The following is a 27,648-nucleotide window of genomic DNA, read 5'->3' on the forward strand; positions in this document are numbered from 1 at the left end:
TACCTCACCAGATCTCCAAAACTTTGTCTCAACAAGTTTAAACGTCATTTTTTTTCTAAACTCAAGAATATAATTCTTCTCAATGTCTTTTCATAGGACACCTCTCTTACCCAAAGAAATAATTTAATGGTCTCAGACGGTGGGTTGGTTAAGAACCTAACAGCCTAGGAGATCTATCGGAATTGGCAAATTGGAACCAATATTGGGTTTGTGGCAGGAAGTAAATGCGATTTTTGAGGGGCTTTTCGGCAACTTGATGCTTTCATCCAGCAGCATACCTGAGGGTACAGTAATAGTTCTTACTGTGCGTACATTAATGTTGAAGACACGAAAGCTCCAAGTATGAACAGCCAGTTCACAGATGACACAAGAATTGGACGGTTGTAAACAGCAAAAAGCCTTAGTCTCTCGGGTTACACATATGGGCTGGTTAGAAGGCTTGAACAGAGGCAAATAGAATTCAATCCAGAAAAGTGTGAGGTGAAGCATTTTGGGAGTCTAATAAGTCAGGACAATATATGTTCAATGAGATAATAAGGTGTGGAGCTGGATGAACACAGCAGGCCAGGCAGCATCAGAGGAGCAGGAAAGTTGATGTTTTGGGTCTGTATGACAGAGGATCAGAAGGACCTTGGTGTGTGCATAAACATATTCTTGAAGGCAGGAGGACCTGTGGATAAGTTGATAAAATATTGGATACTTGCCTAAATATAAGAGCAAAGAAGTAATGATGGAGCTGTAAATAACATTAGTTGAGCCACAGCTGGAACAATGTGTGCCTCAAAACGAAGGCATTTTGCTACTTACTACCGCTCCAATTCTTGTGTCATCTGTGAACCTGCTGTTCATACTTGGAGCTTTTGTGTCTTGAACATTAATGTACTCAAAGCAAGAACTATTGCGGTGCCCTGCACCATTGCCAAAGCACATTTGTGTAAGATGCTGCAAGATTAGCAAACCATGCACTGTCATTCACTGCATAATCTGGGAGAAAGCTTTATGGAAGTTATACAACTGTCCAATCATGAACTCACATTTTCCCCTATATACTTACAGAATTTTGCACCACAAAAACAATCATCACGCAGAGCACACATTTTTGATTATAAAAGCAAACCTACTTTTAGATTCAATCTAGATCATAAAAATATGTTGAAATTCTGCACAGTGCACCAATCACAACACACAATAAACAAAGTGTGACAGCAGGGCAGTAGAAATTCTGGGGCAAACATCTGGAAAGCAATGTAAAAAGATAGTTCACTGCAACTGGAACATTGAGCAGTTTGAAACATGGAGTGTCTGTCAAACTGACAACATGCTAGCATGATTACTGCATTTCTCCCTCTTCAAATACCAGCTTTAAAATGCTTCAATTCCATCTAAGAATGATTTAGAGAATAAGAAAACTTTGACTATTTTCTGAGCTGGACAACTAGTTTGGTAAAGTGGCACCAAAATATTTATATCTGACCAATTATTTTGTTCTTTTATCAAATTCAGGAGCAAAATGAGTGGACAAAGAGCATGATAAAAGGAGTGAGGAGGAATGGCTAGAAACTTGTCAGTTTTCGTCCAAGCTAGTTGAAACTAGATAGTTGATGTCTGAAATACTGAACAAACAAAGAGATATGAATATCTCTCCATTCCTACGCAGCAAATAGTCCTTACTGCGGAGAACAATAAAAGGAAGACATGGTAATTGAGTAAAAACACTTAGGAGAACCAGTTAAATCTCTTAATGTTTTGCCTTGGCTTTTATTAATTACAAGGCCCTTGAAGTGTACAAAGCAAAAGAAAAAGAAATTGGCACATATCGCACTTTAGACATTGCTTCAGTTCAAATTTCCGAAGATAATGAACACTGAGAAAGATAATCTATGAAGGCTGCATCACTGCAGTATAACCACATTTGATGTTGATTAAAATGTTAACTGCAATATCATCAGCAATTATAAGAATCATGGCAAAACAATCTTGGAAGACTTGAGCCAAGCCAGACCACCTGGACTGCAATACATATATTCCTGTTGCAGTATTGATTGACAGAATCTGTGCGCATTCAGTCACCAACTGAGTTCATTGCAGATATTTTACGATAAACTATTGATCATGCCCTGAATATAGTCACACTGGGCCAAGTGCAACACCTTACCTCCATTAGCAGCTCTCTACTTGCTATAAAGTTATCTTCTTCATTGTTTGAAAGGTCTTCAAATGTTGTCTTACTGCTCTGAGTCAAGAGAATGAGACAAATTACTCTTGGCAGAATAGAGTCAAGATAACAAACAGCCGACATAGAATCTGACAAATAAGCAAGTAATACAGACAGTGAACAGCAGTGAAGCATTTTTACAATAAGTATAGTTATTTTAACCAAATTGTTCAGAAATGTTTTGGCAATCTCTGGGGCAGGTAGAACTTGAACCCTGATTGTTGAAACCCAGGGATGGGGATACTGCCATTGTGCCGAAAAAGCTCTTGAGTGCAGTGGTTTTGGTGAATCTCATTGCAGCAAGAGAGACTTCATTCCCAAGCTGCCGACAAAAAACAACCATGATCAAATGGTCTGAGGCACACGAACATAAACTACAGGTGTGCACTTCAAAGTGTTATAGAGTGCTTTCTTGGGAGATTAAAATAATTGTTGTCTTTGTATTTTAGTATCCCACATAAACCTCTGGCTTATATCACCCCATCACAGCATATCCACAGGAAACTGTGTTACGTTCCATCCGACAGCAGATCAGTTTTGGAACACGATAGTTAAATATTTCAAGTTGCCAAACAGTTTTCTTTTTCCACTTAAACAAATTAACTCTTCGCTCCTTCGTGAAAGAATGAAAGATTCTGCCAATTAACCAATTGTTAGGATTGCACTGTAGTGCCTCTGGTAATCCTGTTAATGCACCGAGTGTGTGAAGATCACTTGTGCAAGTAAACCTGGAGGTCAAACCTGCAATTTCCTACCTCATACTTATTAAATAAAAATTACATGGCTCTTTCTGAACAATGACTTACTTTGACACGGCTGCCCAAGTCTTCTTCAAATTGAACACACTATTTGATTGCAATGCAGTGGTAATAGCATGCACTGACGAGAAATTCTGCAAGATCCGACATTCCTGTCAGAGAAAAAAAGCCGTGAGTTCTGTGGAAAAAGAAGTGACTCTCCATTACCCAACACCTCAGACTTTTTCAAAAGGTTCTATCAGTAAAATGTTAGCTGAGAAAATAACAGCATTAACAAACAAACTTTCTGAGGGAAAGAATTCCATGATTCTTGGCAACTCAAACCTTGATATTCATTTTGTATCCCTCTGAGACAACCTCTTCAGTTCACTTGCTGCCATCCTGTGACTGGTTCGATATGATTACTGACACCAAAGGAGAGCTTAAAATGAGTAGGATTGACACATGGACATCTGAGTGGTAGAAGTGGCGAAGGTAGGGGGGTGGAGGCGGGGTTATCATCTTTGTTATATCCATCACATTTTGCTCATAAATGAATGATAGGTTGTATTATCTGACAGAATAGGAGGGCAGGACCAGTCACGTGAGATACTCATTCGAGGGAAAACAGACAAATCAGGAAATTGGGTCTACTTTTATGAATCACTACGTTATTGATACTGAGTTAACTAATCTTACGTAGATTAGCAGCTGAATGTCCTTCATCTGTTTCCACCACCCCCCCAACCTGTTGGAGGTAGGGAGAAAACTGGATCAAATCAAACCTCCCAAATGTGTACTTTGGGGTGTGGTGGAGATGAGGAGGAAGCCTGCGAGTGTTTGTTATCAGGTCTCAAAGCCACTTCTGCTTGGGGAGGAAGGCCAGGGAGGGGCAGGGTGATCACACCATTTGGGATTTCTTTGGAGGTGCGTCAATTGGCATAATCATAAGTGCCTTATCTGATTAAGGCCAGCAGGTAGGTTCTCAAGCCCAGAGTCTTCCGGCTTCAGGGAAATAAAGCTGCTGCAGTAAAATGGAAATAATGGAGGGCACTTCAACATGGAAGCCACTCCTTGTCAACTATTGTAAAAACTCAAAATCAGAACTAGAAAAGTCAGCCAAGTGATCAAGTGATTCCTCTTCAAAATAGCCTTTGATAGTGCCAGTGGATATGTCAGGAACTCTTTCATCCATGTCTACGACTGGGTGTCAGCCTACATTCGGTTGAACTGCTCCATATTGTAAAACTGGAGACAGACTTTCAAATCCCCATCAAGGTCCCATTAATGCCTCAAGACTCTTAACGAGTCAAAACTGATGCAGGCAGTGTTGCCAAGACCCAAACCAGACTTCTCTAAATTAGCTGGCAACAGAATTATTGTGAACTTTCATTCCAAACCTTACGAATGAATGAATATTTTGTTTGTATACGGGAAAATACATTGAAAGTACAGTTTTGTTGCAAAATCCAGTGCAATTTAGGATTACAAAATCAGTAAGAATCAATTACTTCCTTTACTTAATTAGTTAATTACTCGGTTCCTATCCTGATCCTTTCCAAATGTACGAGTGGGAATGCCACATGTTGGCGACAAGTACAAACCTGGTATCAGATCTGACAGCCCTTCCTCACTCTTTTCCCGACTGCTGACTAACATGCTGAGACAAATTCCTTTGGCAAACACATAAGAAACAGACAACCAGGCAAGTTACTGAAGGGCCGTCATGTAGGCACACAGAATGCAGAACATTGGGAATAAAATGTACACTGTTTCACAGACTGATTACAGCTTGGAAGGGAGGCAAATAAAACTATGTAATGCCCAATAACTAACTTCATTTTTGAAGGGCCAGTAAAAATCTGAAATCAGTTTGCCTTTTTTATCCACATAAATATTTTTGATGAGAAAAAAATACATTAATATTTCAATGCAACTGTAAACTGAGGCAAGAACTATTAGCAGCCAGCACTACAGAAATTATGAATGCTAGGATTTTCCATGAAGCATTCAATTCTTATTCAGAAAAGCATTCTGCTTGCCAGTTCAAGAGGCTTTCAAACCTTGGACATATCAACACATAGTGTTAATGGCTTGCTCTCTTCCACCATGGTTGTTTCATGCACTGTGGACTTTAACATGTCACAAAGGCTAAAAACCAATAAAGAATAGTGTACCTGGGCAACATCAATCCATTTCTCAATGATTTTAGCCCTCTGCCGTGGTTTCAGCTGTTGAGGTCTTAATATGGTGCTGGTGACACATTTTGTAACATTATTGAACTGTGTAATGGTGGCCTGGACGGTTGATACCAGATGCTGTTTTTCTTCCTTCCCTCGTTGAGACCAGATGGACCCTAAACATTGGCTGGGCACAAGTTTCCGAAAAAGATCATGATCAAAAATAAAAAGGAAACAAAGGGTAAAGGTGTCAGTCGTGCCATGTTTTTAGCAATGAACGACAAACAAGATTTGTCCGTCCATGGGTACATTCGTCCTGCTAGTTTGCAATTGTACATTAAAACTGCGTGCTATATTGTCGACGACTGGCTACATAATACTCACATTGATGCACAAGGGCACATTGGCTATTCAGACAGATCAAAACCCTCGAATTTTCAGTCATCTGCTTCCTATTTGTAGGTTAGATTTAAAATCACTGGTTATCTCCACCCAACTCCGACTGTTGGCTCCACGCACACCATCATGCATGGCTCTGCTGGCAATAGTCACTGCTACAGATGCTCAGCCCTGGTGGCCCACAGGCTAGACAGGCTGGGCATCAGTATAGCAGCCCTGCATCATGTCTACTTCTCGCACCAAGGCAGGTTGACAGAACACAATGGCAGCCCGGCCCTCTGTTGGTTCAACAGATCTCAATATCAACACTTCCCCACTGTTGGTTTCATGCTGAACACGAATATTGCCAAACATCCAAGCTTGTCAACTGGCCATTCAGATTGCATAATGTCCTTCTGTGTCCCTCTTCAAGATGAGCAACTCCCATCAACAATTATGCCCCAACAGTGAAAGTTAACACAGCTGGCAAATAGTTCCTTCAGATCCCCGGAAACTCATTCAGAATGGAGAAATTTGTCAGTCTCGTCACTTTCAAAGCCAGAGTTGGCTGTGACAGGTTGGAATAGAATGGAATGCTCAGAAACCATCGAGTGGGAAACTGTTGCATGTTTATGCAAGCACGGTGGGCTCTCACTTTTAACAGTCTGATCACGTCACAATGATGTCAGCGATCATTTCCGGCAAGGAATAGCTTCGGCTTACCCTGCTGCCTCGACAGCAAACTACATAATAAAACTCCTGCTGTTTATCATTTCAGCCCCCTGGCCCTGCATGGTAAAGAAAAAAAACTAGCGATGAGGATCAAAAAAACCGCTTTGATATTCACCAGGTCAAGCCACTGATTTGAAAAAGACTCACAGCCCTCACTGCAGATCTCTATGATTCAACAAAAGAAAAGCAGCTACATTCCTCGACAGACACCCAATGAGGTTGCTTCCCACCAAAAATGGCTGCTGTCATCATTATATCACATGATTAGACTCTAAATGCCAGTCGGTATATACATACACATATGCAACAGAAACTGCAGTGAAAACAGACTGTTACCTTTGGAACTCTGTGCAGAAAAGCAGCTGCCCCTTAACAAACTGAGATAACAAAGTGTGGAGTTGGAGGAACACAGCAGGCCAAGCAGCATCTTAGGAGCAACTGTGCTCACCCAGCTCTGCACTTTGTTATCTCGGGTTCTTCAGCATCTGCAGTTCCCATTATCTCTTATCCCATAACCAAAACCAACTTTTGACAAAGTGGTCACTTCCAGATGAGATCGCTGCACCCCTGTTCTGAACACTAACATATGCTTGGGATTTTTGAGACCTAGAGGACTACTTACATTCTAGAGTCACACCCAATGCTGACATACAGACCACTGAACTTCCACTTCAAGCCTCAGCCTATGACCAGACTTTGACATAACTCAAATTTTGATTCAGCAACTACGAGTCTCATTTTTTAGAGGTAGACATCAAGCCACCTTGCAGACGAGACTGGAATACCCTGTGGCTGATTCCACTCCAGAAGATTCTGGGAAAACAAAAAAATTGCCATCCTGGATACTTCAAACAAAATCAGTGGACTCTTGAAGAAACAGTGACTGTTATGATGAAACAATTAAACTTTTACCCTGAAATACTATTCATTTTGTAAAGGTTCAACACTAAGTTACAAAGGATTTTCAGTGCTCTCTCAGGTCACTTATTTCACATGACGTTCATTCAAAACAAATGACAAGTGCTGAAGTATTAGTTGGCAGGTATTTCAAGCGAGATACTGAAGTTACACGTCAAACAACACATTTTAACATCTTGGAAGACTGCATTTTGAAGGGAATTCAGTTATAACGACTGGTGGAGCAGTAATAGCATTAAACAATACAGAGAGATTCAGATGCCTACTGCTGACTGAAATATCTTATTCAGAATGACTGGGCCCCAGATTCCTGTTTACTCACAGCATCCATAAAAGTCAGCTGCTCTGCAATGAAGCGTGATGGGTAGGACAGGAGCTTTCCGTCAACTTGTTCGATGGTTTGGTCGTGTTCTTCTCCAATATAGAATCTAACTCTTCTACGGTAGCCTTCTGTGCAAGTGAAGATAGACATTTATTTTGTGCCCAAAGTTCACATTGCTCTAAAATATCTCACAAACTTGTGAATAGAAGTCATGCATTGGTTTACAATAGTTATCTAATATTCATACTTCTAAATCTCGATTTGGTGAAATTAATACGATATTGCACTGAAATCCTCTTGTTGGGAGCATCTCAATTGCAAAAGAAATTGTATTTAATGACAGATTCCCATCCCAATTTCTAGCTTTAGGAAATCTTCCGAATCACAATCTATTGTTTCACAATAACTTGCAAACTTATTACATCAGATTATAAAATAAAATGTCATTGACGGCAACAGTTCAAAAGGAAATTGTCCAGAAAGTCGTATTACATGCTGCTGGGTCTTATCGGACCATATTAGAGTATCAAATCTATGCAGAATTTGGTCTTGTACATCATGTAGTACAGGGGTAATCATTCGGCAATAATTTTAATTAACTTCGTTTACCCAAAAATTTGGAAGTAATTTTGAAGCTTGTCAAAGGAAACCAAAATGAACTAAATCCTGAGACAGAGGGGCAAGCCGCACACAAACTTGTAGGGAGGCACCCTGAATTAAAACCACATTTTTGCAACATAATTATAAATCTTACTGAACATCTCTTTCTCCGCTGTTTCCTCTGCCAAAAACCGACTCAGGAGTTTCTGGGCCCGATGTTCAGCATCTGACCCCGGCACTGTCTGGTTCAAGTAGCAAAGTACCTTCCGGAGACAAGAGTAAGTTGGAACTTGACGAAAGTCTTCGGCAGACTCCTCCAGCCAGATTTCAAGAATTTCAGGTATAGCACTGGAAATAAAGTCAGAGTTTATATCTGTTTATCGGGGAAGCAAAACGTGTGGGAAAAAAGCTTCTAATTCTACAAATGTAAATGCAATAGATTAAAGTTGGAATATGGGGTCATCGTGCTCACACAGGAGATGAGCTGCCATCTTGAACTGCTGCAGTGCACATGGCAATGGTGATCCTGCTGTGCCATCAGAGGGGGGCTGTGTGGCACTTTGACCCAATGATGAAGAAATGACTGTCCAAGTTCGAATTACACTGGCCATGGATGGAAACTGCAAGTTGGCCATGTTTCCAAGTTTTCTTCTTTGTAGATTGCACAGGTAAGCTTAAGGCCCACGTATAAAGTGATTTCACATGTGTCTGAGGTTACTTATTACACCAGCAGGACCTCTTGGTGTTTAGAGTTTGCTAGTAAAGAGAAAGTGAGCTTTAACAAAAAATCTTCTTTATAAAAGTCAAATGGGACAAATCAGATGAACAAAGAAAAACACAAGGATAATGATGATTTGTTTGTCTTTGTTCTGGGAGTTGCATTGCCAGCAGTTGGATACCTCGGGAACATGGATAAATTGGGTCCAGCTGAGGATGAATAATGAAATACTCCAACATAGTCAGCTTTCAATTCACTTATTTTAACTGCCTGCCTGGCTAATACTGAGAGGCCACGTAGCATTATTTCACAGGTAAATCAATGGTTACTTTTTTGCAACAAGACGTCAGCGGCACAGAGAAGTCATCACACCACTGAAATCGAACCCTTTGCACAGAAAAACTCCCCAGGGCACTTCACAGCAGATTAACCAGACAAAAACTGACAAAGGAGGCGATATTCAAACAGGTGTCCAAACATTTGGTCATGGTGACTCTTCATGAGTTTCTTAAAGGCGAGAGATGGTGATGTCTAGAGGAAGAAACTATACATCTGCAGGAAGAAGCACTAACGGTGGTGGGCTGATGAAAAAAATAAGAAGTACACAGCACACTGGACGTGGCAGAACAGAAATGTACCAGGCAAAGTTTGGGACCTAAAATAATTCCAGACAAAAGCAAAATAAGAACGTGAAAGGATGTGAACACAAGAATTGAAAGTTTTTTTCGAAAAAAAATCTAAAGTTCAGACATTGGTCGACCGAGAGACAACGTGGGCCAGCATGGACTGAGTTGCAGCTATGGTCTATGATGCAATAGGCAGAAGAAACCTTTGATGTTCCAAAGACTCCAAAAAGTAAACATTTGTTTGATTAGCATCCCCAATTTACATGGAATATTTTACACTGAAAGTGCTGTTCTAGTTTTTAATTTGGAATTTCCTTATCTGCAGCCCTACACTGAAACAGATGATCACTTATTTGAGTCCGTTCATAATAGATCATTACAGCACAGAAATTATATGATGTGAAACATTACACACAGACATTGGGGCTTCACTCAGACTTTACCAGCTCCATTCCTGTTAAACAGTGGTTGGTGTAGGAAGTGCTAGGCAGCCATAGTGCCATATGCAGCAATAGCCTCTTGTTGTTTGAGAAAGATATACGACTTAGAAATAGTTTACACTGGAGGGACTATTTTGACTTCATCTGCTTTCAGGTCAGTTGGCATAGGTCGTACTCTTTTGCAATGATTCAAAAACACAGCTGGCCCACACTGCTAAGGTGCTGAATGATATTAACTAGTGAACATGGCAAATTATGAAATGAAGTGACTCATTTTTGGAAATGTCAAGAGATTGTTTTTCAGTGAAGTCAGAAGAATTATGAAAAGCTTGGTAAAAGGTGAAGTTTTTAATCAGCTTTTTAAAAAATGGAGAAAAGCATACTGTGCATTTCAGATTTTAGAGTCTAAACAGCTGAAGCCATGGCTGGTAACAACAGGACAAACATAATCTGGGATAGGCAAAAAAGTGAAACTGGACAGGAAAAAAGAGAAACGTCTGAAGTGGACACAAGGAAATTGCAGAGATGGAGGGACAAGGCTGTGGAAATGTTATTTGTTATGTTACCTCTCGGAAACAGTGACTAACTGAAACACACTGGAAATGTGACTTAAGGAAGTTGCCTGGGCTCATTTGGTCCTGAATCTTTCAGAAATGCTTCGATCACATTACAAACACTCGAACAGTAACCGTCCAAAAATATATAGAAAGAAAAATCAATTCAAAAGATCACAAAACCAAAAAATTCCATATCCTACTGAAAGCCTTCGTGGCTGGGAAATAAGTTGCTGAGCTAAAGAGCCTCTACCCTGCTGACAATATGGTAGAACTTAATTAGTACTGTGCAGAGTCCAAAATTTGACCCAAAACACTTTTCTGTCGTCCCACTAGAATTAAAGTCTCTGTTTCCAATAGATTCATTAACAAGTTACTACATCCCTACCGAGTAATCTGAAACCTCTAATCAGCTGCAGTGTACAACATCATTTCATTTAATTACTCATTATCATCCTTCCACCATCTAAAAGGATCATTTCCGAAAGCGAGCACAACATAAACTTAGATTGCAATAGCACTGGAGAGAAGTGTATTCTTAAAGTATTAGAGTCTTCCAGAATTGAAATAATTATGTACAGGTGCACTTTTGTCTTTCTTTTCAATTCTGGCCACTTGCGCATCTGAGATTAATTGTTTCATCGATGACAACTTCACTGGATATGTTCCTGCCACTTCTGCCCTCACTCAAGATGTTCCTTTAAAACCATGTTTTGACCATGCTTTTACTCAACCCCCAAAATATCTGTGTTTTCTTCAATGTCAAACTGACAGGTTGTAAGCTACTATTCTGTAGAAAACAAAAATGATATTTTTCTACATTACTCAACCCAAAAAACTTGAATTCAAAAGGAGATTAACATACCAAATAACATGCCAAACCAGCACATTACTTTCATGAGGATTACACTGTCCTCAATCGGGGATCAGGATAATTTAGGTTCCTTCATACACTTCACCCTATATGTCTCTTGAGACATTAGTACAGGAATATTGTGAAATTAATCAGGACCAATTTGGTATCCACAATTAGCTGTGTTCATCCAGACATGAATAGCTAGGTGTTGGAGAAAAATGTCCAGATAACCACCAAGCCCTGTGGCTTAGATTTCTAAAACTTTGTTTCATTTACCCAAAAAGCCAACTGGGTGGGTTAGAGTGAATAGCAATGCACAAGGCATCCCAACTGTGTTCTGAGTTAGTAGGTACTGCAGATGCTGGAGTCTGAGATAACAAGGTGTGGAACTGGATGAACACAGCAGGCTAGCAGGCTAGGGGCTCAGGAAAGCTGGCATTTCAGGTCTGGGCCGTTCTTCAGAAAATTTCTGGTGGAGGGCCCAGACCCGAAACATCAGTTTTCCTGCTCCTCTGATGCTGCCTGGCCAACTGTGTCCTATTTGTTTGATTAACAAGAGGGATTTTTCCTTTGCTGCATTTTTCATAAATTGTTTGAGCTTTCTTTCAAACTTCAGTGCAGCCCAGTTGTGAACGCTTGCTATTGCATCTGAAGTAAAAATATTCCCTGAAAATCCTCACTCCCTCAAATTGACTATTTTTCTCAATGCAATACTGCAAAAATTTACCTTTGTATTTGCTCACAAGTAATTTATCTGTGCTGGGCCCTTCAGGCATTGGCTTTCTTGATTATAAAAATGACAAACAATATCAACTCAAGAAAACAAAATAAATGAATAAGCAAACCATGTCCAAAAGAAAATAAATCACTGTATATATAAAGATAAGAATTTCAAACTTTAAAGTCCCCAAGTCCAGTCCAGCACTCAAATCTATTGGATAAATGTTCTTTTGTCTTAATCAAAAAGCACAGAGTTTAATCGAACGGCCAGACAAACCAGAATAATCCCATCTTTAATCCCATGCTGCCAAAGTGTCATGCAGGGCAGCATGGTGGCTCAGTGGTTAGCACTGCCACCTCACAGCTCCAGGGTCCCGGGTTTGATTCCAGCCTTGGGCGACTGTCTGTGAGGAGTTTGCACATTCTCCCCATGTCTGAGTGAGTTTCCTCCAAGTGATCCAGTTTCCTCCCACAGTCCAAAGATGTGCAGGCTGGGTGGATCAGCCGTGTGCTAAATTGCCCTTCGTGTTCGGGGAATGGGTCTGAGTGGGATGCTTCAAGGGACAGTGTGGACCTGTTGGGCCGAAGGGCCTGTTTACACACTGTAGGTAATCTAATCTTATTCAGAGCAGTAAAACAACCTCAGCAATCTGGTATAGCTCAAAAATAACTAGAATTCCAGTTGGAGATGCATTTGTGCGATGCTTTCTAGAGTCAAATATCTTTGAAAGCACTTCGTTGACAAACTTCAAACATGAAAAATGATTTCACGAGATTATTTGGATTTCATAGATTCAGGAAGTATTAATTCAAGATCGATTATGTGCAAAACGTACAACAGCAGCACAGAGTGGGAGGGCTACCAAAGTCAGGACACCACAAACAAAACACTTGCCAAGTATCTGACTGCTCTAGATAGCGGTATCATTCGGTTTCAACTATTCACAGGAAGTTTGCAGGGTAACTACTAATAAAGTGGTGTGAAGAGGAAAACCATTCCTGCAATAATACATCATTATCACAAACTAGACTAATGACAATCTGAGATAAACAACCCCAAAAGCGTGATAATGTAGGACAAACAATTCCAAAAGACAAAGAATTTTGGATGATTTACACTGAAAAATATTAACAAGCCAATCTCTCGGAATAATGCAATCATTGGACATGCAAGACAAGCAGCTTCTTTAATGCAAAAACAGAGTTAACATTTTGGGTCCAGCGACCCTCCCTCAGAACTGGAAGGGTCACACAACCTGAAACATTAACTCCGTTCTTACCTTCACAGATGTTGCCAGAAATGCTGAGCTTTTCCAACAACTTTGTTTTTGTCCCTGAGTTGCAGTGTCCGTGATTCTTTCAGTTATTATTTAGCTTCTTGAATGTGATTGTTATGGGTTGGAGTGCCGTTTGCCATCCTGTTCTGGGTGCCTCATATCTTCATGACAAAGGCTCTACATTATTTTACAGGTCTTTCTGGCTCTCCAGCAATTCTTCTCACATTCTTAAATTTCACATTGAAAATACAATTTCACTACATGTCAAATCAAACTTACATTTTCATTAGTGTTTCCTTTTCTGCAGGACTGAAATTATATTCTTCTAGAAAGCTTGATCTGTTGAAGTCTATGCTTCTGCAATTGATCATAAACCACAAAAGAAAAAGCAAATTAAAATGGTGTTTAGGTCTACAATTGGTTGCCAGACGTAAAATAAAAAAATGAAGTCTCAAAATTCAGCATCCCAAACTGTGATCAGCTAACTTTATGAAACAAGGTCACACTCTAAATGTAAAACTGCATAAAATAGTGAATACGTTCTTTAAATTTCCTCAGGAAGTTTACCAGAAATGCCCTTGAGGGCCAAAGCAGCTCGCCAGCAGTGGTGGCGGCTGGTGGTAACAGGGGAAAGGAGCAGGTGCAAGGAGTGAAGCCACTTCTACAATAGCTTACATTTGCTACTAGTCCAGAAATTTCAGTCTGAGATAAACTCAACACCTTCACACGCAACTGCTGCTTGTGCTTTGTATTGCTTGTTCCTCAGAATTAGGGAGAGAACAGGCAAAGAACTCAGAAGCTGTTTCTTCATCAATGTGCCATGATCTGGAATGATATCCGTGTTTTTGTTTCTGTGGTATGTCTGACAGAGTCATACAGCATGGAAACATCTCTGCCTTCATGAAGAGATTTCTGATTATCCAACCTATGGCCACCAGCTCTCCAGCCATTCCCTTTATACACTACTGTATTGCAAATGAAGCATAACATGGTCACATTTTGGATCAAACTCACTTCTTGACTGTCGCTCCCTTTTCTGGTGAACTTAAATTCTGAATTTCATCAGAATTCGGACAGTGTTCAGACTCAACGCTTTCACAGCTGCAAATGAACATGAAGAACAATTTAAAACACCTCAAGTAAACCCTTTCATCTTCAGTTAAATCCAGTAAAATATCCATGAAAATTGAAGATTCAGAATTACAAGCCTCCATCAGATGGTTTTATTAAACAGGTTACACACCAGATGGTGAAGATTTCTGAGTCAGCATAAAATGTGAGCCCATATGCTCCCCAAGTATTCTTGCTTGAGACTGGGATTACAGTTCCTGTGATGCTGTCCCACCAATAAGATGAATCTAGTTGCTGGATTTATCCACACACTTTTGAACATAAACATAGTACATGTTGTAATCCTCCAGTCCTTTGATACCACCCCTGCATTCAAACAGCATTAGGTTGTTGTGCAAAGTGCCACTGCAGCCTCAAGCTATTTTTTTCTTTCTCAGTATCCTCAGTTGTCTACAATTCACTTCCTTCTGAGTTACCAACACCAGGGACAACCAGCCGTTCTAATCAAAGCAGAAATTGCTGTAAAAGCTCAGTGGTTCAAATTACTCAAAAATGTTAACTCTGCTTTCTCGCCACAGATGCTGCCAGACCTGCTTAGCTTTTCCAGCAATTTCCATTTTCGTTTCAGTTTTCCAGCATCTGCAGTTGTTTTATTTTCACATTTCTAAAATGCTGTCCAACCTCAGCTCATCCTTGTCTCAACTATTTACTTTTCATCGTGAATTGGACAGCAACTTCTTCTGAATAGTATCTCAGCCAGGCCCGTACCTCTGTGAAGATTAAACAGTGGATTTATGACCATTAGCCCCACTTTCGCTACCCTTTCACTGCTCACAATGGAGGATGACATTCGGATTCCCTTTTAACATTAGCTGCCAGTATCATTTAGTTCAACACTTCCCTTCTGAACTACTTATAATTAACTCGGTACACATTGGGGTCATCAATATCCTCATCATTTGTACCATTTGCCACACTTTCCTGCTTGTGGAAACATTCTGACACTGTCACTAAACAACCTCCTGCTGTAAGACAGACTGCTGTTTCATTGCAGTTTTGCCTAAACTTCTGTTCAACCTTCCTTGCTGCAACCGCCTTCTTGCTCCTTTTGAAGTTGGACCTCCTCCAAATCAAAATTATTCTGGATTGTTCCTTCCTCTTTTCTGTAGCCAAAATAAATATCTTATGATATGGTGCTTCCTGAAATGATCCATGTCTGATATTTGATCGATAGTGTGTGTGTATGTGTGTGCACAATAATTATAGAAGTGGTAGTGCAGGTTGAAGATATCATCAGGATTCTGAACTTTAAAAATTGGAGCATTGTATGAAAAACAAATATGTTCTGACTAATCATGATTAAACAAAAACCTCCTGATTTCCCCTCAACTCTGGTATTTACCAACCACACTTCAGGAAGGGATTTGAGAGGGTGCACAAAACATTCACAAAAAATATTACCATAGATGACAAACTAGACAGCCCTGTGGAGAGTCTGAAGGAGCTTGGGCTGCTCTTGGAGAAGACTAAGAAGTGATTTTAAAAGTGTTCAAAATTATAAGGGATTTGGTTGGAATGGATAAGAACAATCGGTTCCTTGTGACAGAAGGCTTAAGGAGAAAAGGACACTGATTTAAGATGATCAGCAAAAAGAACCAATGGTGAAAAGGATTTTTTTTAAAAAATAGCATCATTAGAAACTGGAAAGTTCTGCCTAATAGTGTGGTGGATGCAGCTTCAATTGAGGTCTTCAAAAGTGAGCTACAATTTTTTAAAGGAGAGGTTTTGCAGTATTACACAGTAAAAGGACTTAGGAGTGAACGTAGGCAAGTCCCTCTTTGAGAGCTGGTACAAACATCATCAAATCATTGTCTCTGGGCTATTACCATTTGATGGCTGTACAACATTGCACAAACTGCTAGCTCCCCAGCTATTTCCTACCGCTTTGTCATATTCTGAATAATGATTCATTTTGTCATGCATGCAATTAAACTTACTGAGCAATTATTTCGCTGGATCCTGAAGAAACACAACTTCCATTTTCCTCACCATTTGCACTGTCAACATTTCCAGAACTGCAATTGATCAAAGAGGACAAATTAAGTCATTTAGAACAGGCAAACTCATCCAGAATCAAATCCAACTCAATTCAACACAAAAAAATCACAGTCTAGAGAGATGGATTGTTTTGACTTCCACAGGATGCCCACAGGCCTTCATACTGAGGCAGTGCTGGGGTGGGGGTTGGAAGAGACAGAGCAGGGCGATAAGGAGAGAAAACCATTTCTTCAGTATTTCACCCTTGTTGAAAGCCGTTCCTGCGCTGTGAAGAACTTGATACTGAAAGACAAGCAAAATTCAATCGACCATTGAAAAGCTTTGAAAGCTTTATGCTAATTCAACATTATCTCACCTCCCAAAATAAGCCAAACATTGCAGAAGCAGTGAAGCAGTTGCTTCATGTGATTGCTATTGTCTGGATTGGTGCTCACTGCACTGCCAATTGGGGTATCTTCCTGAGGCAACCCTGACATAATCTTACAGCAAATCCCAACAGTTTGCTTTCACAGTATTAGATCCCAAATACCATACAACAGGTTTAATCTGTCGTCACATCAAATTTACTTGTCAATGACTCCTTCAGTTTCTGACAAACTTAGGTTTCCACCCACTGCACAGTGTGACATGTCAATATTTTCACAGCTGCAACTGGTCACAAAACACCAAATAAATCATTTCACTTGTGCACATGATCACATTTTTAATTTCTGGCACTCTTATCTTATTTTGGCTGTGAGGGGGAGCCAGTGGGTAGATGAGGTGTAAAGATGTCAAATAAAGAACCTCTGCACTGGGACAGAAAATAAACATCCCAAAAGAGAGGATTTAAGTTTAACTTCCTCATCTCTGAAAAAGAAACACAAGCTCTTTACAGACTATTGACAATTCAACCCTCACAAGCACAGCTTGTAACTCAAAGTTTGATTCGGAGCACTGATGTAGGAATTTGTCTTTGCTCAAATTTACTGAAGCTTAAGGTCAGATTAGTCACCATTGGCTGTTTTGCTGAAAAAAAAATCATTTTTCTATCCTGCTCCTTTAACAGTTCTGAGTTTAGTTAAAGATCTGGACAGAATAAGCTCAGGATTATTTCCAGGTCTCTGACTTGGGAAAGTGCTGGACTCCATGAATACACATGGCAAATGGCCAAATTAGATAATTCAAAATGCAAATTATTCAATGGCAATATTGTATGGGAGAAATACCAAGGCTCAGACACGTGGAGCAGGTTACATTCTTAATTGACGACATATTTCTTCAAATGTTACGGACATTTGGAGGACACTTCAATGAACTTGGAGGAAGTTTGTGGGGAGGGTGCAGCTGAAGCAGGAAGGAGGAACACAGAGAAGTGCTGAGGTGGGATAGAGGAGATTAACTCATTTCTTTAGCAATTTTACCATAGCCACATTGTCCAGAAATATAACCTCAATATTGATCTGAAAACAATTTCCCATCTCAGTGTTTTGGATGCTTCAATGGTGATGCTATCATTTCAGACAACTGTCTCTGTTATAAATTTTCGAGGGAGGCAGCCCAGCAGACACTTTATTGTGACTGCTATAGTCTGGAGTGGCACTCATCACATTGCACTAAAAATTTTGAAGAAATCAATGGTTCCCCATCATTCCCTTTTCACACTGCTGCATTCCAAATGAAGTAGAATTAAAACACATCAAAATTAGTTCCGATCAACCTTGCTTCCTCATGGTTACACAGATGCCTGGCAAACTTTGATTCCCATCCACCCGACAATCTATACGGCCAAAATATCTGCAGCTGCAAGTGCTCATGAAACACAAATTAAGAAAAGGATTTGCATCGACAACTGACTTGTAAACACTGAAAATAAATTTTGAAGCCCAAAATGCTCAGTATTTCAAGTCCTCATTCGGTTAAAGTCCAGATGAATGACTACACTAGATGGTTTGCTTTCCAAATTTTCAGAGAAAATATGTAGGTCACTCCAGTTACATCGGCTGGTGCATTTGACGGGAGGTGGGAGGTTTCGCAGTTTAGCATTGTTGCAAGTTAGACCACCAAGGTCTGGATGTTGAGGGCCAATCAAATTTTCACTGAACATTTTTGAATGTTTTCTATAGATCAAAGGCTGAAATGTGTCATTGATTTAATTACTGGCAATGGCCTCGGAGGGAATAAAGCTGTTTCTTTAATGTGATTTTTATCGTCTCGAATGGCGACATAATCTTTCAAGAGCTACTATATTCACAGCAATTTCTTTTCATGTTATGTATTACGAATGAAGCACAGAAGGATGAAACTTACTTTGAAATTTCTGCAGTTGCTTTCGGTGAACTTGGTTCTTCAACTTTATCAGAGTTTGGGCTGTCAAAGGTTTTGGACCTGCAATTCATTAAGACCATAAGACCATCAGACATTGGAGCAGAAATTAGGCCATTCGGCCCATTGAGTCTGTTCTGCCATTCAGTCATGTGTGATAAGTTCCTCAACACCATTCTCCTGCTTTCTCCCCATAACCCTTAATCCCCTTGATAATCTGTCTCAGTTTTAAATGTACTCAATGACCTGGCCCCCACAGCCTTCTGTGGCAGTGACTTTCACAGATTCAACACTGTCTGGCTGAAGAAGTTTCTCCAAATCTCCAACATTGTGGGCTGAAGGGCCTGTTCTGTGCTGTACTGTTCTATGAAAAGATCTCCTCTTTATTCTAAATGTGGGCCCTTGGGTCCTAGTCTCTCCTACCAAAGAAAGCATCTTCCCAACATCCACTCTGTCCACGCCATTCAGTATTCTGAAAGTTTCAATTAGATACCCCTCCTCCATCTAATCTCCAATGAGTGTAGTCTCAGAGTCCTCAAATGTTCCTCATATTTTAAGCTTTCCATTCCCTGGACCTTTCTCATGAACCTCCTCTGAACCCATTCCAGGGACAGTGCATACTTCCTGAGATACGGGGCCCAAGTCTGTACGCAGTACTCCAAGTATGGCCTGACCAGAGCCTCATAAAGCCTCAAAGGTACAGCCCTGCTGTTACATTCAAGTCCTTTCAAAATAAATGCCAACATTACATTTGCCTTCCTGACTATATAAGGCAAAAATTAAAGACATTGTAAACAAGCACTTGCACCCAGAAATGGCTTCCTTACAAAACGAACATTGAAAAATTTCATGTGGAATCCATAAGACCATAAGATATGGGGGCAGAAATAGCTCATTCGGCCTACTGAGTCTGTTATGCCATTCTATTCTGGCTGAGATCTTTCTCAAGCCCAATTTCCAGCCTTCTTCTCAAAACCTTGATCCTCTTATTAATCAAGAACGCTTCTCTCTCTCTATCTTAAATAGACCTAATGACTTGGCCTCCATGGCTTTCTGCAATGTTTTCCTCAGATTAGCCACTCCTTGACTGAAGAAATTCTTTCTGACCTGAGTTCTAATGGTTGGTCTCTTCACTCCACGACTGTGCCCGCATGTCCTAATCTCTCCTACTCGTGGAAGCATCTTCTCCGTTCCACGTGCAATCCTTCCAGGCCTCTCAGTATGCTGTAAGTTTCAATGAAATTCCAACCCATCCTTCTAAACTCCATCCTGTACAGAACCAAAACCCTCAACCACTCTTCAAATGAGAAGCCCTCTCAAGTTTTCAAGTACTTATCAACTGGATTTGTTAAACAGGCAACATTTCTGATGTATGTAACTACAATAGATCGAGATTTGTTTTTCCCCTCCAAGCTTTAACTGGTGGTATACAAGTGATTGTGATTGAGTCTGGAAGAGTAGCTGGGGGGAAGCTGCAAGGAAAAAGGAATTTCACCTTTCACACAAGTTTTCAGAACACCACCGTCTGTTTATTTTTGGGCAATGGGGGGAGGTGGGGCATGTAATAACATTGGAAAGCAGAGAGTTAGAGAGTCAAGTTTTTCAATATTTTTACCTGCATTGCATAGTCCAATGTTTGGAAAAGAAACATTCCATTAAAGACCGTGTGTTAATGCATGCCCAATTATTCACTGGCAATTAAATTGGAGGTGAGAAGATTAGGATAATGGCAGGGAGGGAGTTTGCCACCAACACATTGCAAAGCTATGTTGACATGGGTCAGTTCTCTTTGACACCTGGACTCTCCTTGACTTCTAAGGACTGCCTCCCTCATTTCCCTGATGGCGTCCACATACACAACCTCAGTGACAATCAGCATTAACAGTTGGGCTGAGAAAGATGCTGATCTGCCATCCCCTTCACTGGACCAGCAGCTGTCAAAACTGAGCCAAACCGTCAACTGGTGAGTAACGCCGGCAGCAATCTCTGTATTGGTTACTGCTGGAATCGGCCAAGGCCTCCAGGTTGCAGTTCCAGCAGAAGGCCTGCAGCAAGAACCACAAGCTTCCATCTAAAATTTCTTTTTACAACACTAGGAACAGAGCAAATATTAGAACAACAGCCAACTGTTTCTTTAATGTAAAAAAAACAAACTACGGACACTGACAACCTGAAAGAAAAGCAGATGTTTCTGGAGAAACTCTACAGGTTTTGCAGCATCTACAGACAGAAAACAGAGTTCAAGTGAAGCCAGGTGACACTTCTTCAGAGATGTGAAGTTCTGAACAGGGGAACCTTAACTCAAAGCGCCCACTCTGCTTTCTCTCCACAGATGCTGCTCAGTTTCGGGAGATAGCCTCTACGTAATGCTCCTGAAAATGCCAGACCTCCAGCAGCTGCCCTTCACATAGTTGTATTCTGATTAAAGCATCATTTCCTCACACATTGGATCAATACTTACTTTCTGATCTCTGCAACTGTCTCTGGAGGAATTGGATTTTCAAGCTCCTCACAGCTCGGAATGTTAGCATTGTTCCCGCTGCTGAAATTAGTTGTGAAGAATGTCATTTTAAACAAATACTTGTACCCAGTAATTCTTAGCTCATCGGCAGTTTCCTTTGTATTCCTTGTACTCTGAATAAAGCAAAACCTTAACCACTTATTGTATTCAAACTTACTCTTTGATGACAGATTTTAGAGTGCATGGTTTCCCATCTACCTTGTAGTTTGCACTTTCAGGTGATCTGCAAATGGTCCTAAAAGTGTTATCAAGTAAATTTGAGCAAACATCCACATCCAAAAGAAAATTATCTCCATACACCTGAAAGACATTGAGTCGGCATTTTGTGCCATTGACAGCTAATTTTCGAACAACGGGTCAAGACGCAACTACAGAATATGGTCATTGGTCTCCCCGAAACCCTCAACGGTAGTTTGCAAGATAAGACCGTGAGACTGGAGTAAAGAGAGAGAGAGAGAGAGAGGGAGAAGGATGCAACAAATCCATTTCTTCAACATTTTATATTTGTTGCAAAGTCTAAAAATATCTCAAACATTGAGCTCCAGGCCCAAATGTAGAAAGGCAACCAACTTTCCAGTGAAGAACTTCAGACAGCGTCTCTACATACAGGGCTGAATGTCCCAAGTCAACTGGCCTTGGCCTGAGACATGAAATTCTTGGCAAAGTGGAGGGGAGTTCAGGAGGAAAGCTGAACTCTCTTCTGCACCTTTATACTGTATTGTCAGCGGTGGGCAAAGTAGCTGGTTTAATGACTCACTGGGCATGAATCACGTCACCAGCTGACAGTCACTTGTGTCTGTCTGTCTCTCTGGTAAATATTAGAGTTCCTCAACTCCCGCAGTGGACATTGGCCTGCAAATCTCTTTTCTATAAGCTCGGCAATGACAATTGTAAAGATTGCAGCTCTGCCTCTATTTCATCCTTTTGTCAAGTGTTTTTATGAAAAAAGATCACCCTCCAGATTTAGTGTGTTCATGGACAGCAGTAGGTTTTTATTCAAAACCTTCACAGGAGATTTGAAAGACACCACAGGCAGACTGAGGGTAGGGGATGAGGTAGGAACCTCAATTCTTCAACATGTTGTATCCTTAATTCAGAGTTCAGCTATCGAAATGTTTGGCGACAAATGAAGATCTGAATAGTGAATGGATGAGCAATTTTTTTCACTGAACACTTTTGGATCTTTTCTGTTGATACAGCTTTTCGTTTCAAACAAACAAAATCTGTGTGGATTTTTGATACAATCAAGCAACTTTGTTAATGTGACTGCTGCTGTCTAATGTTTGCTGCATTGCTGTGGGAGGAAGGCCCTCCACAGATCTTACAGGAAGTGCCAGCAGGTTTTTTAACATTGTTGTATTTTGGATAAAACTTAATTAAGTCACACATTAGAGTAAAGCTTACTTTGTGCTCACTGAATCGATTACTGGAATCTCTTCTGCCTCTGAGGTGTCAAAGCTTCCATATCTGCAATTGGTCAGACAGCACAAACTAAGTGATTTTAAACAAGCTTGAATCTACAATTTGCATTCAGCCACTGAAAAACATCTGAAGGTTCGGGATTTCGGCATTTGAAGCCTTGATTACCGAGTTTGTTAAAACATTACATTGAAACTCCAATTTGGCATTTTACAGCATACCTGCCGCATCCCATACAACAGAGAAGAGTAAAACATTCAATGTGGTTCTGCCTCATCTGATCGTAACTTCAAAAATACATTCCTGCCTATCTGAGAGACCTTTCACTCCCTTGCTCTCAACAAGTATCTATTTATCTTTACATTTACAGTATTCCAGTGCTCTCCTTTTACCATCTTTTCAGGAAGAAAACTTAAAAGAATACCCACATTTTGAGATATTTTTAAAAACCACTGTTTTAAGTTGACAACCACTGAATTTTAGACACTCGCCCTTCATTCTAGTCTCTTCTGTAAGTGGAAACACCGTCTGCATATCTACCCTGTACAAATGCTCAGGTTTTTTTCTTTCAATCACATTGCGCCCTCCGCCCTAAACACCGACTGATGCAAGCCTTGTCTGTACAAATTTTCCTTGTGAGGCAAGTCACTTAGTCTCGGTATTATTCTGGTAAACCTGTTCTGAACTGCCCCTCATATATTTACTTCCATCCTTAAATAAGGCTGACCACCACAAAGAAAAACATTCAAGATATGGGCTCACCAGTGATCCCGAATTTTGTGTTTAAGTTCCTTCATGAGAAAATGAAAACATTTATTTGCTTTCTTAATTACTTAATGTATCTGTACATAAGCAATTTGTGATTCATGCATGAGGATACCCAGAATCCACTGTATCTCAGAGCTATGCAATCTCCTTCAACAAAAAAAAACTGCTATGCTTCCTGCCAAAATGGACTTCAAATTTACCCATGTACAACTGTCTTTGTCAGATCTTTGACTACTTGCTCAACCTCTCTTTCTCTGCAGTATTCCAATGTCCTCTGAGGTTAATTTTTAAATGCATCTTTGTCTCTTCAGCACATCTGTCAGCCATAAATTCATTCCTTCGTAAGTCATCGACTGTTCGTCAATACTTCGAAAACTTGGCCAGAAACAGATTATTAAAATTATATTGAAATTATGTGATCCGAACAATTTTGAGCTCCAGTTAATTCTCTGTCTCAAATAAACACCTAAGTAAATGAGAACACTCATGCAAAAAGGGATGAATTCCTTGGATCTAATTACAGAAAACTAAAATAACTGTAGCATCTAGTCAGCCTGTTTCTCCCTTTCACTACGGATATAGGAAAATCTTGAATTGTAGGATGTGTGTAAGGTGAATGGATACTATTAGCATCCATTGAATTATGATGATCTTTTAGCCGAATTCAAATGGTTGACTCAAACACTAATCTTAAACACAACATCTGTCCAATTAGTAAAATGGATTTGAACTTTCGAATGGCATGGAAGCCATTTTGTTGTTGACTTTTTAAAATCTCGCAAGGATCTCTCTGCAAAAGGAAACATTCACCAAAAGACAATAGACAAGTCAGTGATCTAAGCAGCCAAAGTAATAAACAGTTACACTGTGAAAGGAGGAGACAGTAAATATAACAGATGATTGTCTTAACCAGAACTATCTCAGAGCTTAATGAGAACCAACATCCTCAAATTTCAACAAACCACATTTTGCTGAGATTCCTTCATTTTCCAAATTTTTCGCTTGACCTTTAAAAGAATACCATCATCTAAGATGACTACAGGCACAACACAAAAGCAAATAAGAAAGTAATTGCCTGCGAAGCATTGCACTATTGAACCTCTGAGAGATAATGTGAGACACATGAGTGAGCTGTCATGTTTAAAATTTGGGGGCAAGTATGGGTCATCTTTTTCTTTAAAACTCAAAAGCTTATTGCTGGAATTATTCTGCTGGAACATTTATTTACTTGGGCAAAGAAAGAGAATATTTTGGCCACAGGCAAAAAGAGAAACCCAAATTCACTTTTGAAAGGACCAGCTGGATCATTTCTGCAATCCATTGGGTTCATGCAAGCCAGCTCATTAGCTTACTGCTTTGAAGAAAAATCTAATCACCTCTGGTTATTTGCTGATCTTCTCAAATTTTATAAGCATAGCACATTTGTGAAACTTTTCATCCCCGGGGTGTCCCTATAATGTCAGAGGCACATCAATTGAAGGTCAGCAGCGGTGAGAATCGCTTTGTCTCTGAACTGAGTTTTGATCAGTTACCCCAAAAAACCATTTGTGAATTGCATAAACTGTTAAATACTCACCAACATTCAGAAAACTAATGTATTAAAAAAAACTAAGGTGACAAGAGAAACCATCACTGATGTCATTTGAAAAATATGCTACCCATGATTACAGAATTGCGGTACTCCTGCATATTTCAGTGGTAAACAGACATTCATTTGACCAAGATTTCAGTTTTGCAACAAGGCTCCTCATACTGCATTCAGCTTCCAAACTTTTATTGTTATGCCCAACACAGACTTACAGAAATTGATAGATTTTTTTCAATTAAAATAGCACTCTTCCATTCACTACATGCAGAAACTTAGACATCCCAAACATTGTTTCAGGAAGCTCCAAACTACATAAAAAGCATTGAAGGAAGTCAACGTTACATTTTATCCTTAATCTCAAGGTCTAGTCATTGTCCTAACACATTCACCGCACTTATTAAACTTTGTGTTGTACTGGGTCAAAATCACTTCATTATTGCGAAAAATTAATCAAAAATACTTTGCCACCTGTTTCTGTATTATGTTTTGTGAGTATGTTTTATTCACTTTTGTCCCAAACCACTAGCGGGGTGCTTAATCATGATTTGTGCCACCATTTGGGATCAGGGATATTGGAAGGGGATAGGGGCACAAAACAGGAGAGCTGAAGGACTGCTTTGCCTTGTTGTAAACAAACAAGTTCATCACAGGATGTTGTCAAGGATTCCTGCAGGAAATGGGAGAGCCCAAAATAGTTACAAGTTCATCTTTGAGAAAATAAAATCTAATGTAAATGTCGGGGAAGCAGAATGAACGTCACACACTGGAATTCCACATCTCTTTTCTTTTCATTTTGAAAATTAGAACAGTTGTGTATGGCCCGTGAAATCATTCTGACTGCATTAATATGGCACAATATTTTGTCGGTCCTTTAAATCTCTTATGCATGCAAATCCACATTTAGCAAGAGATTACTGAATGCTGCAAGGCACCTGAAAATGTTTGCCAGTCTCCTTTCCTTCTACACTTCCCTTCTGAAGTACCTATATTTAACTCTGTACACATTGGGGTCATCAATAATCCTCATCATTTGTACCATTTGCCACTCTCTCCTGCTTGTGGGAACACTCTGAGACTGTCACTAAACAACCTCCTGCTGTAAGACAGACTGCTGTTTCATTGCAGTTTTGCCTAAACTTGTGTTGAAATTTACTTGCTGCAAACGCCTTCTTGCTCCTTTTGAAGTTGGACCTCCTCCAAATCAAAATTATTCTGGATTGTTCCTTCCTCTCTTCTGGAGCCAAAATAAATATCTTATGATATGGTGCTTCCTGAAATGATCCATGTCTGATATTTGATCGATCGTGTGTGTGTGTATGTGTGTGCACAATAATTATAGAAGTGGTAGTGCAGGTTGAAGATATCATCAGGATTCTGAACTTTAAAAATTGGAGCATTGTATGAAAAACAAATATGTTCTGACAAATCATTATAAAAAAAACTCCTGATATGCCCTCAACTCTGGTATTTACCAACCACACTTCAGGAAGGGATTTGACAGGGTGCACAAAACATTCACAAAAAATATTACCAGAGATGACAAACTAGACAGCCCTGTAGAGAGGCTGAAGAAGCTCAGGCTGCTCTTGGAGAAAACTAAGAAGTGATTTTAAAAGTGTTCAAAATCATAAGGGATTTGGTTAGAATGGATAAGAACAATCGGTGCCTTGTGACAGAAGGCTTAAGGAGAAAAGGACACTGATTTAAGATGATCAGCAAAAAGAACCAATGGTGACAAGGAATTTTTTTTTTCAATAGCCTATTCAGGAACTGGAAAGCTCTGCCGAATAGTGTGGTGGATGCAGCTTCAATTGCGGTCTTCAAAAGTGAACTACAATTTTCGAAAGGAGAAGTTTCGCAGTATTACACAGTAAAAGGACTTAGGAGTGAACGTAGGCAAATCCCTCTTTGAGAGCTGGTACAAACATCAAATCATTGTCTCTGGGTTATTACCATTTGATGGCTGTATAACATTGCACAAACTGCTAGCTCCCCAGCTATTTCCTACTGCTTTGTCATATTCTGAATAATGATTCATTTTGTCATGCATGCAATTAAACTTACTCAGCAATTAATTCGCTGGATCCTGAAGAACGACAACTTCCATTTTCATCACCATTTGCACTGTCAACATTTCCAGAACTGTAATTGATCGAAGAGAACAAATTAAGTCATATAGAACAGGCAAACACGTCCAGAATTAAATCCAACCCAATTCAACAACAAAAAATCACAGTGTTGAGAGAGGGGTTCTTTTGACTTCCACAGGATGCCCACAGGCCTTCATGCTGAGGCAGTGCTGGGGTGGGGGTTGGAAGAGACAGAGCAGGGCAATAAGGAGAGAAAACCATTTCTTCAGTATTTCAAGATAATAAAATGTGAGGCTGGATGAACACAGCAGGCCAAGCAGCATCTCAGGAGCACAAAAGCTGACGTTTCGGGCCTAGACCCTTCATCAGAGAGGATGTGCTCCTGAGATTCTGCTTGGCCTGCTGTGTTCATCCAGCCTCACATTTTATTATCTTCGAATCTCCAGCATCTGCAGTTCCCATTATCTCTTCAGTATTTCACCCTTGTTGAAAGCCGTTCCTGCGCTGTGCAAGAACTTGATACTGAAAGACAAGCAAAATTCAGTCTACCATTGAA

General features: G+C 40.0%; 1 protein-coding gene across 1 annotated transcript in view; it reads right to left on the bottom strand.

Moving 5' to 3' along the window:
- Window positions 1-2,154: 2,154 nt before the first annotated feature.
- Window positions 2,155-27,648, bottom strand: part of LOC132210145 (uncharacterized) — a 50,679-nt gene continuing 25,185 nt past the window's right edge. The window contains exons 9-20 of the mRNA XM_059649571.1: window positions 27,067-27,144; window positions 22,632-22,694; window positions 21,168-21,248; window positions 18,692-18,769; window positions 16,342-16,419; window positions 14,288-14,374; window positions 13,553-13,630; window positions 8,237-8,430; window positions 7,483-7,610; window positions 5,130-5,319; window positions 3,022-3,125; window positions 2,155-2,233 (exon numbers count right to left, since the gene is read on the bottom strand). Coding sequence (XP_059505554.1) covers window positions 5,227-5,319; window positions 7,483-7,610; window positions 8,237-8,430; window positions 13,553-13,630; window positions 14,288-14,374; window positions 16,342-16,419; window positions 18,692-18,769; window positions 21,168-21,248; window positions 22,632-22,694; window positions 27,067-27,144 — 958 coding nt within the window. The 3' untranslated portion in view covers window positions 2,155-2,233; window positions 3,022-3,125; window positions 5,130-5,226. The remainder of the gene's footprint in view (window positions 2,234-3,021; window positions 3,126-5,129; window positions 5,320-7,482; window positions 7,611-8,236; window positions 8,431-13,552; window positions 13,631-14,287; window positions 14,375-16,341; window positions 16,420-18,691; window positions 18,770-21,167; window positions 21,249-22,631; window positions 22,695-27,066; window positions 27,145-27,648) is intronic.

This window comes from Stegostoma tigrinum, chromosome 11 (genome assembly GCF_030684315.1).
Source record: "Stegostoma tigrinum isolate sSteTig4 chromosome 11, sSteTig4.hap1, whole genome shotgun sequence".
In the NCBI taxonomy this organism is placed as follows: domain Eukaryota; kingdom Metazoa; phylum Chordata; class Chondrichthyes; order Orectolobiformes; family Stegostomatidae; genus Stegostoma; species Stegostoma tigrinum.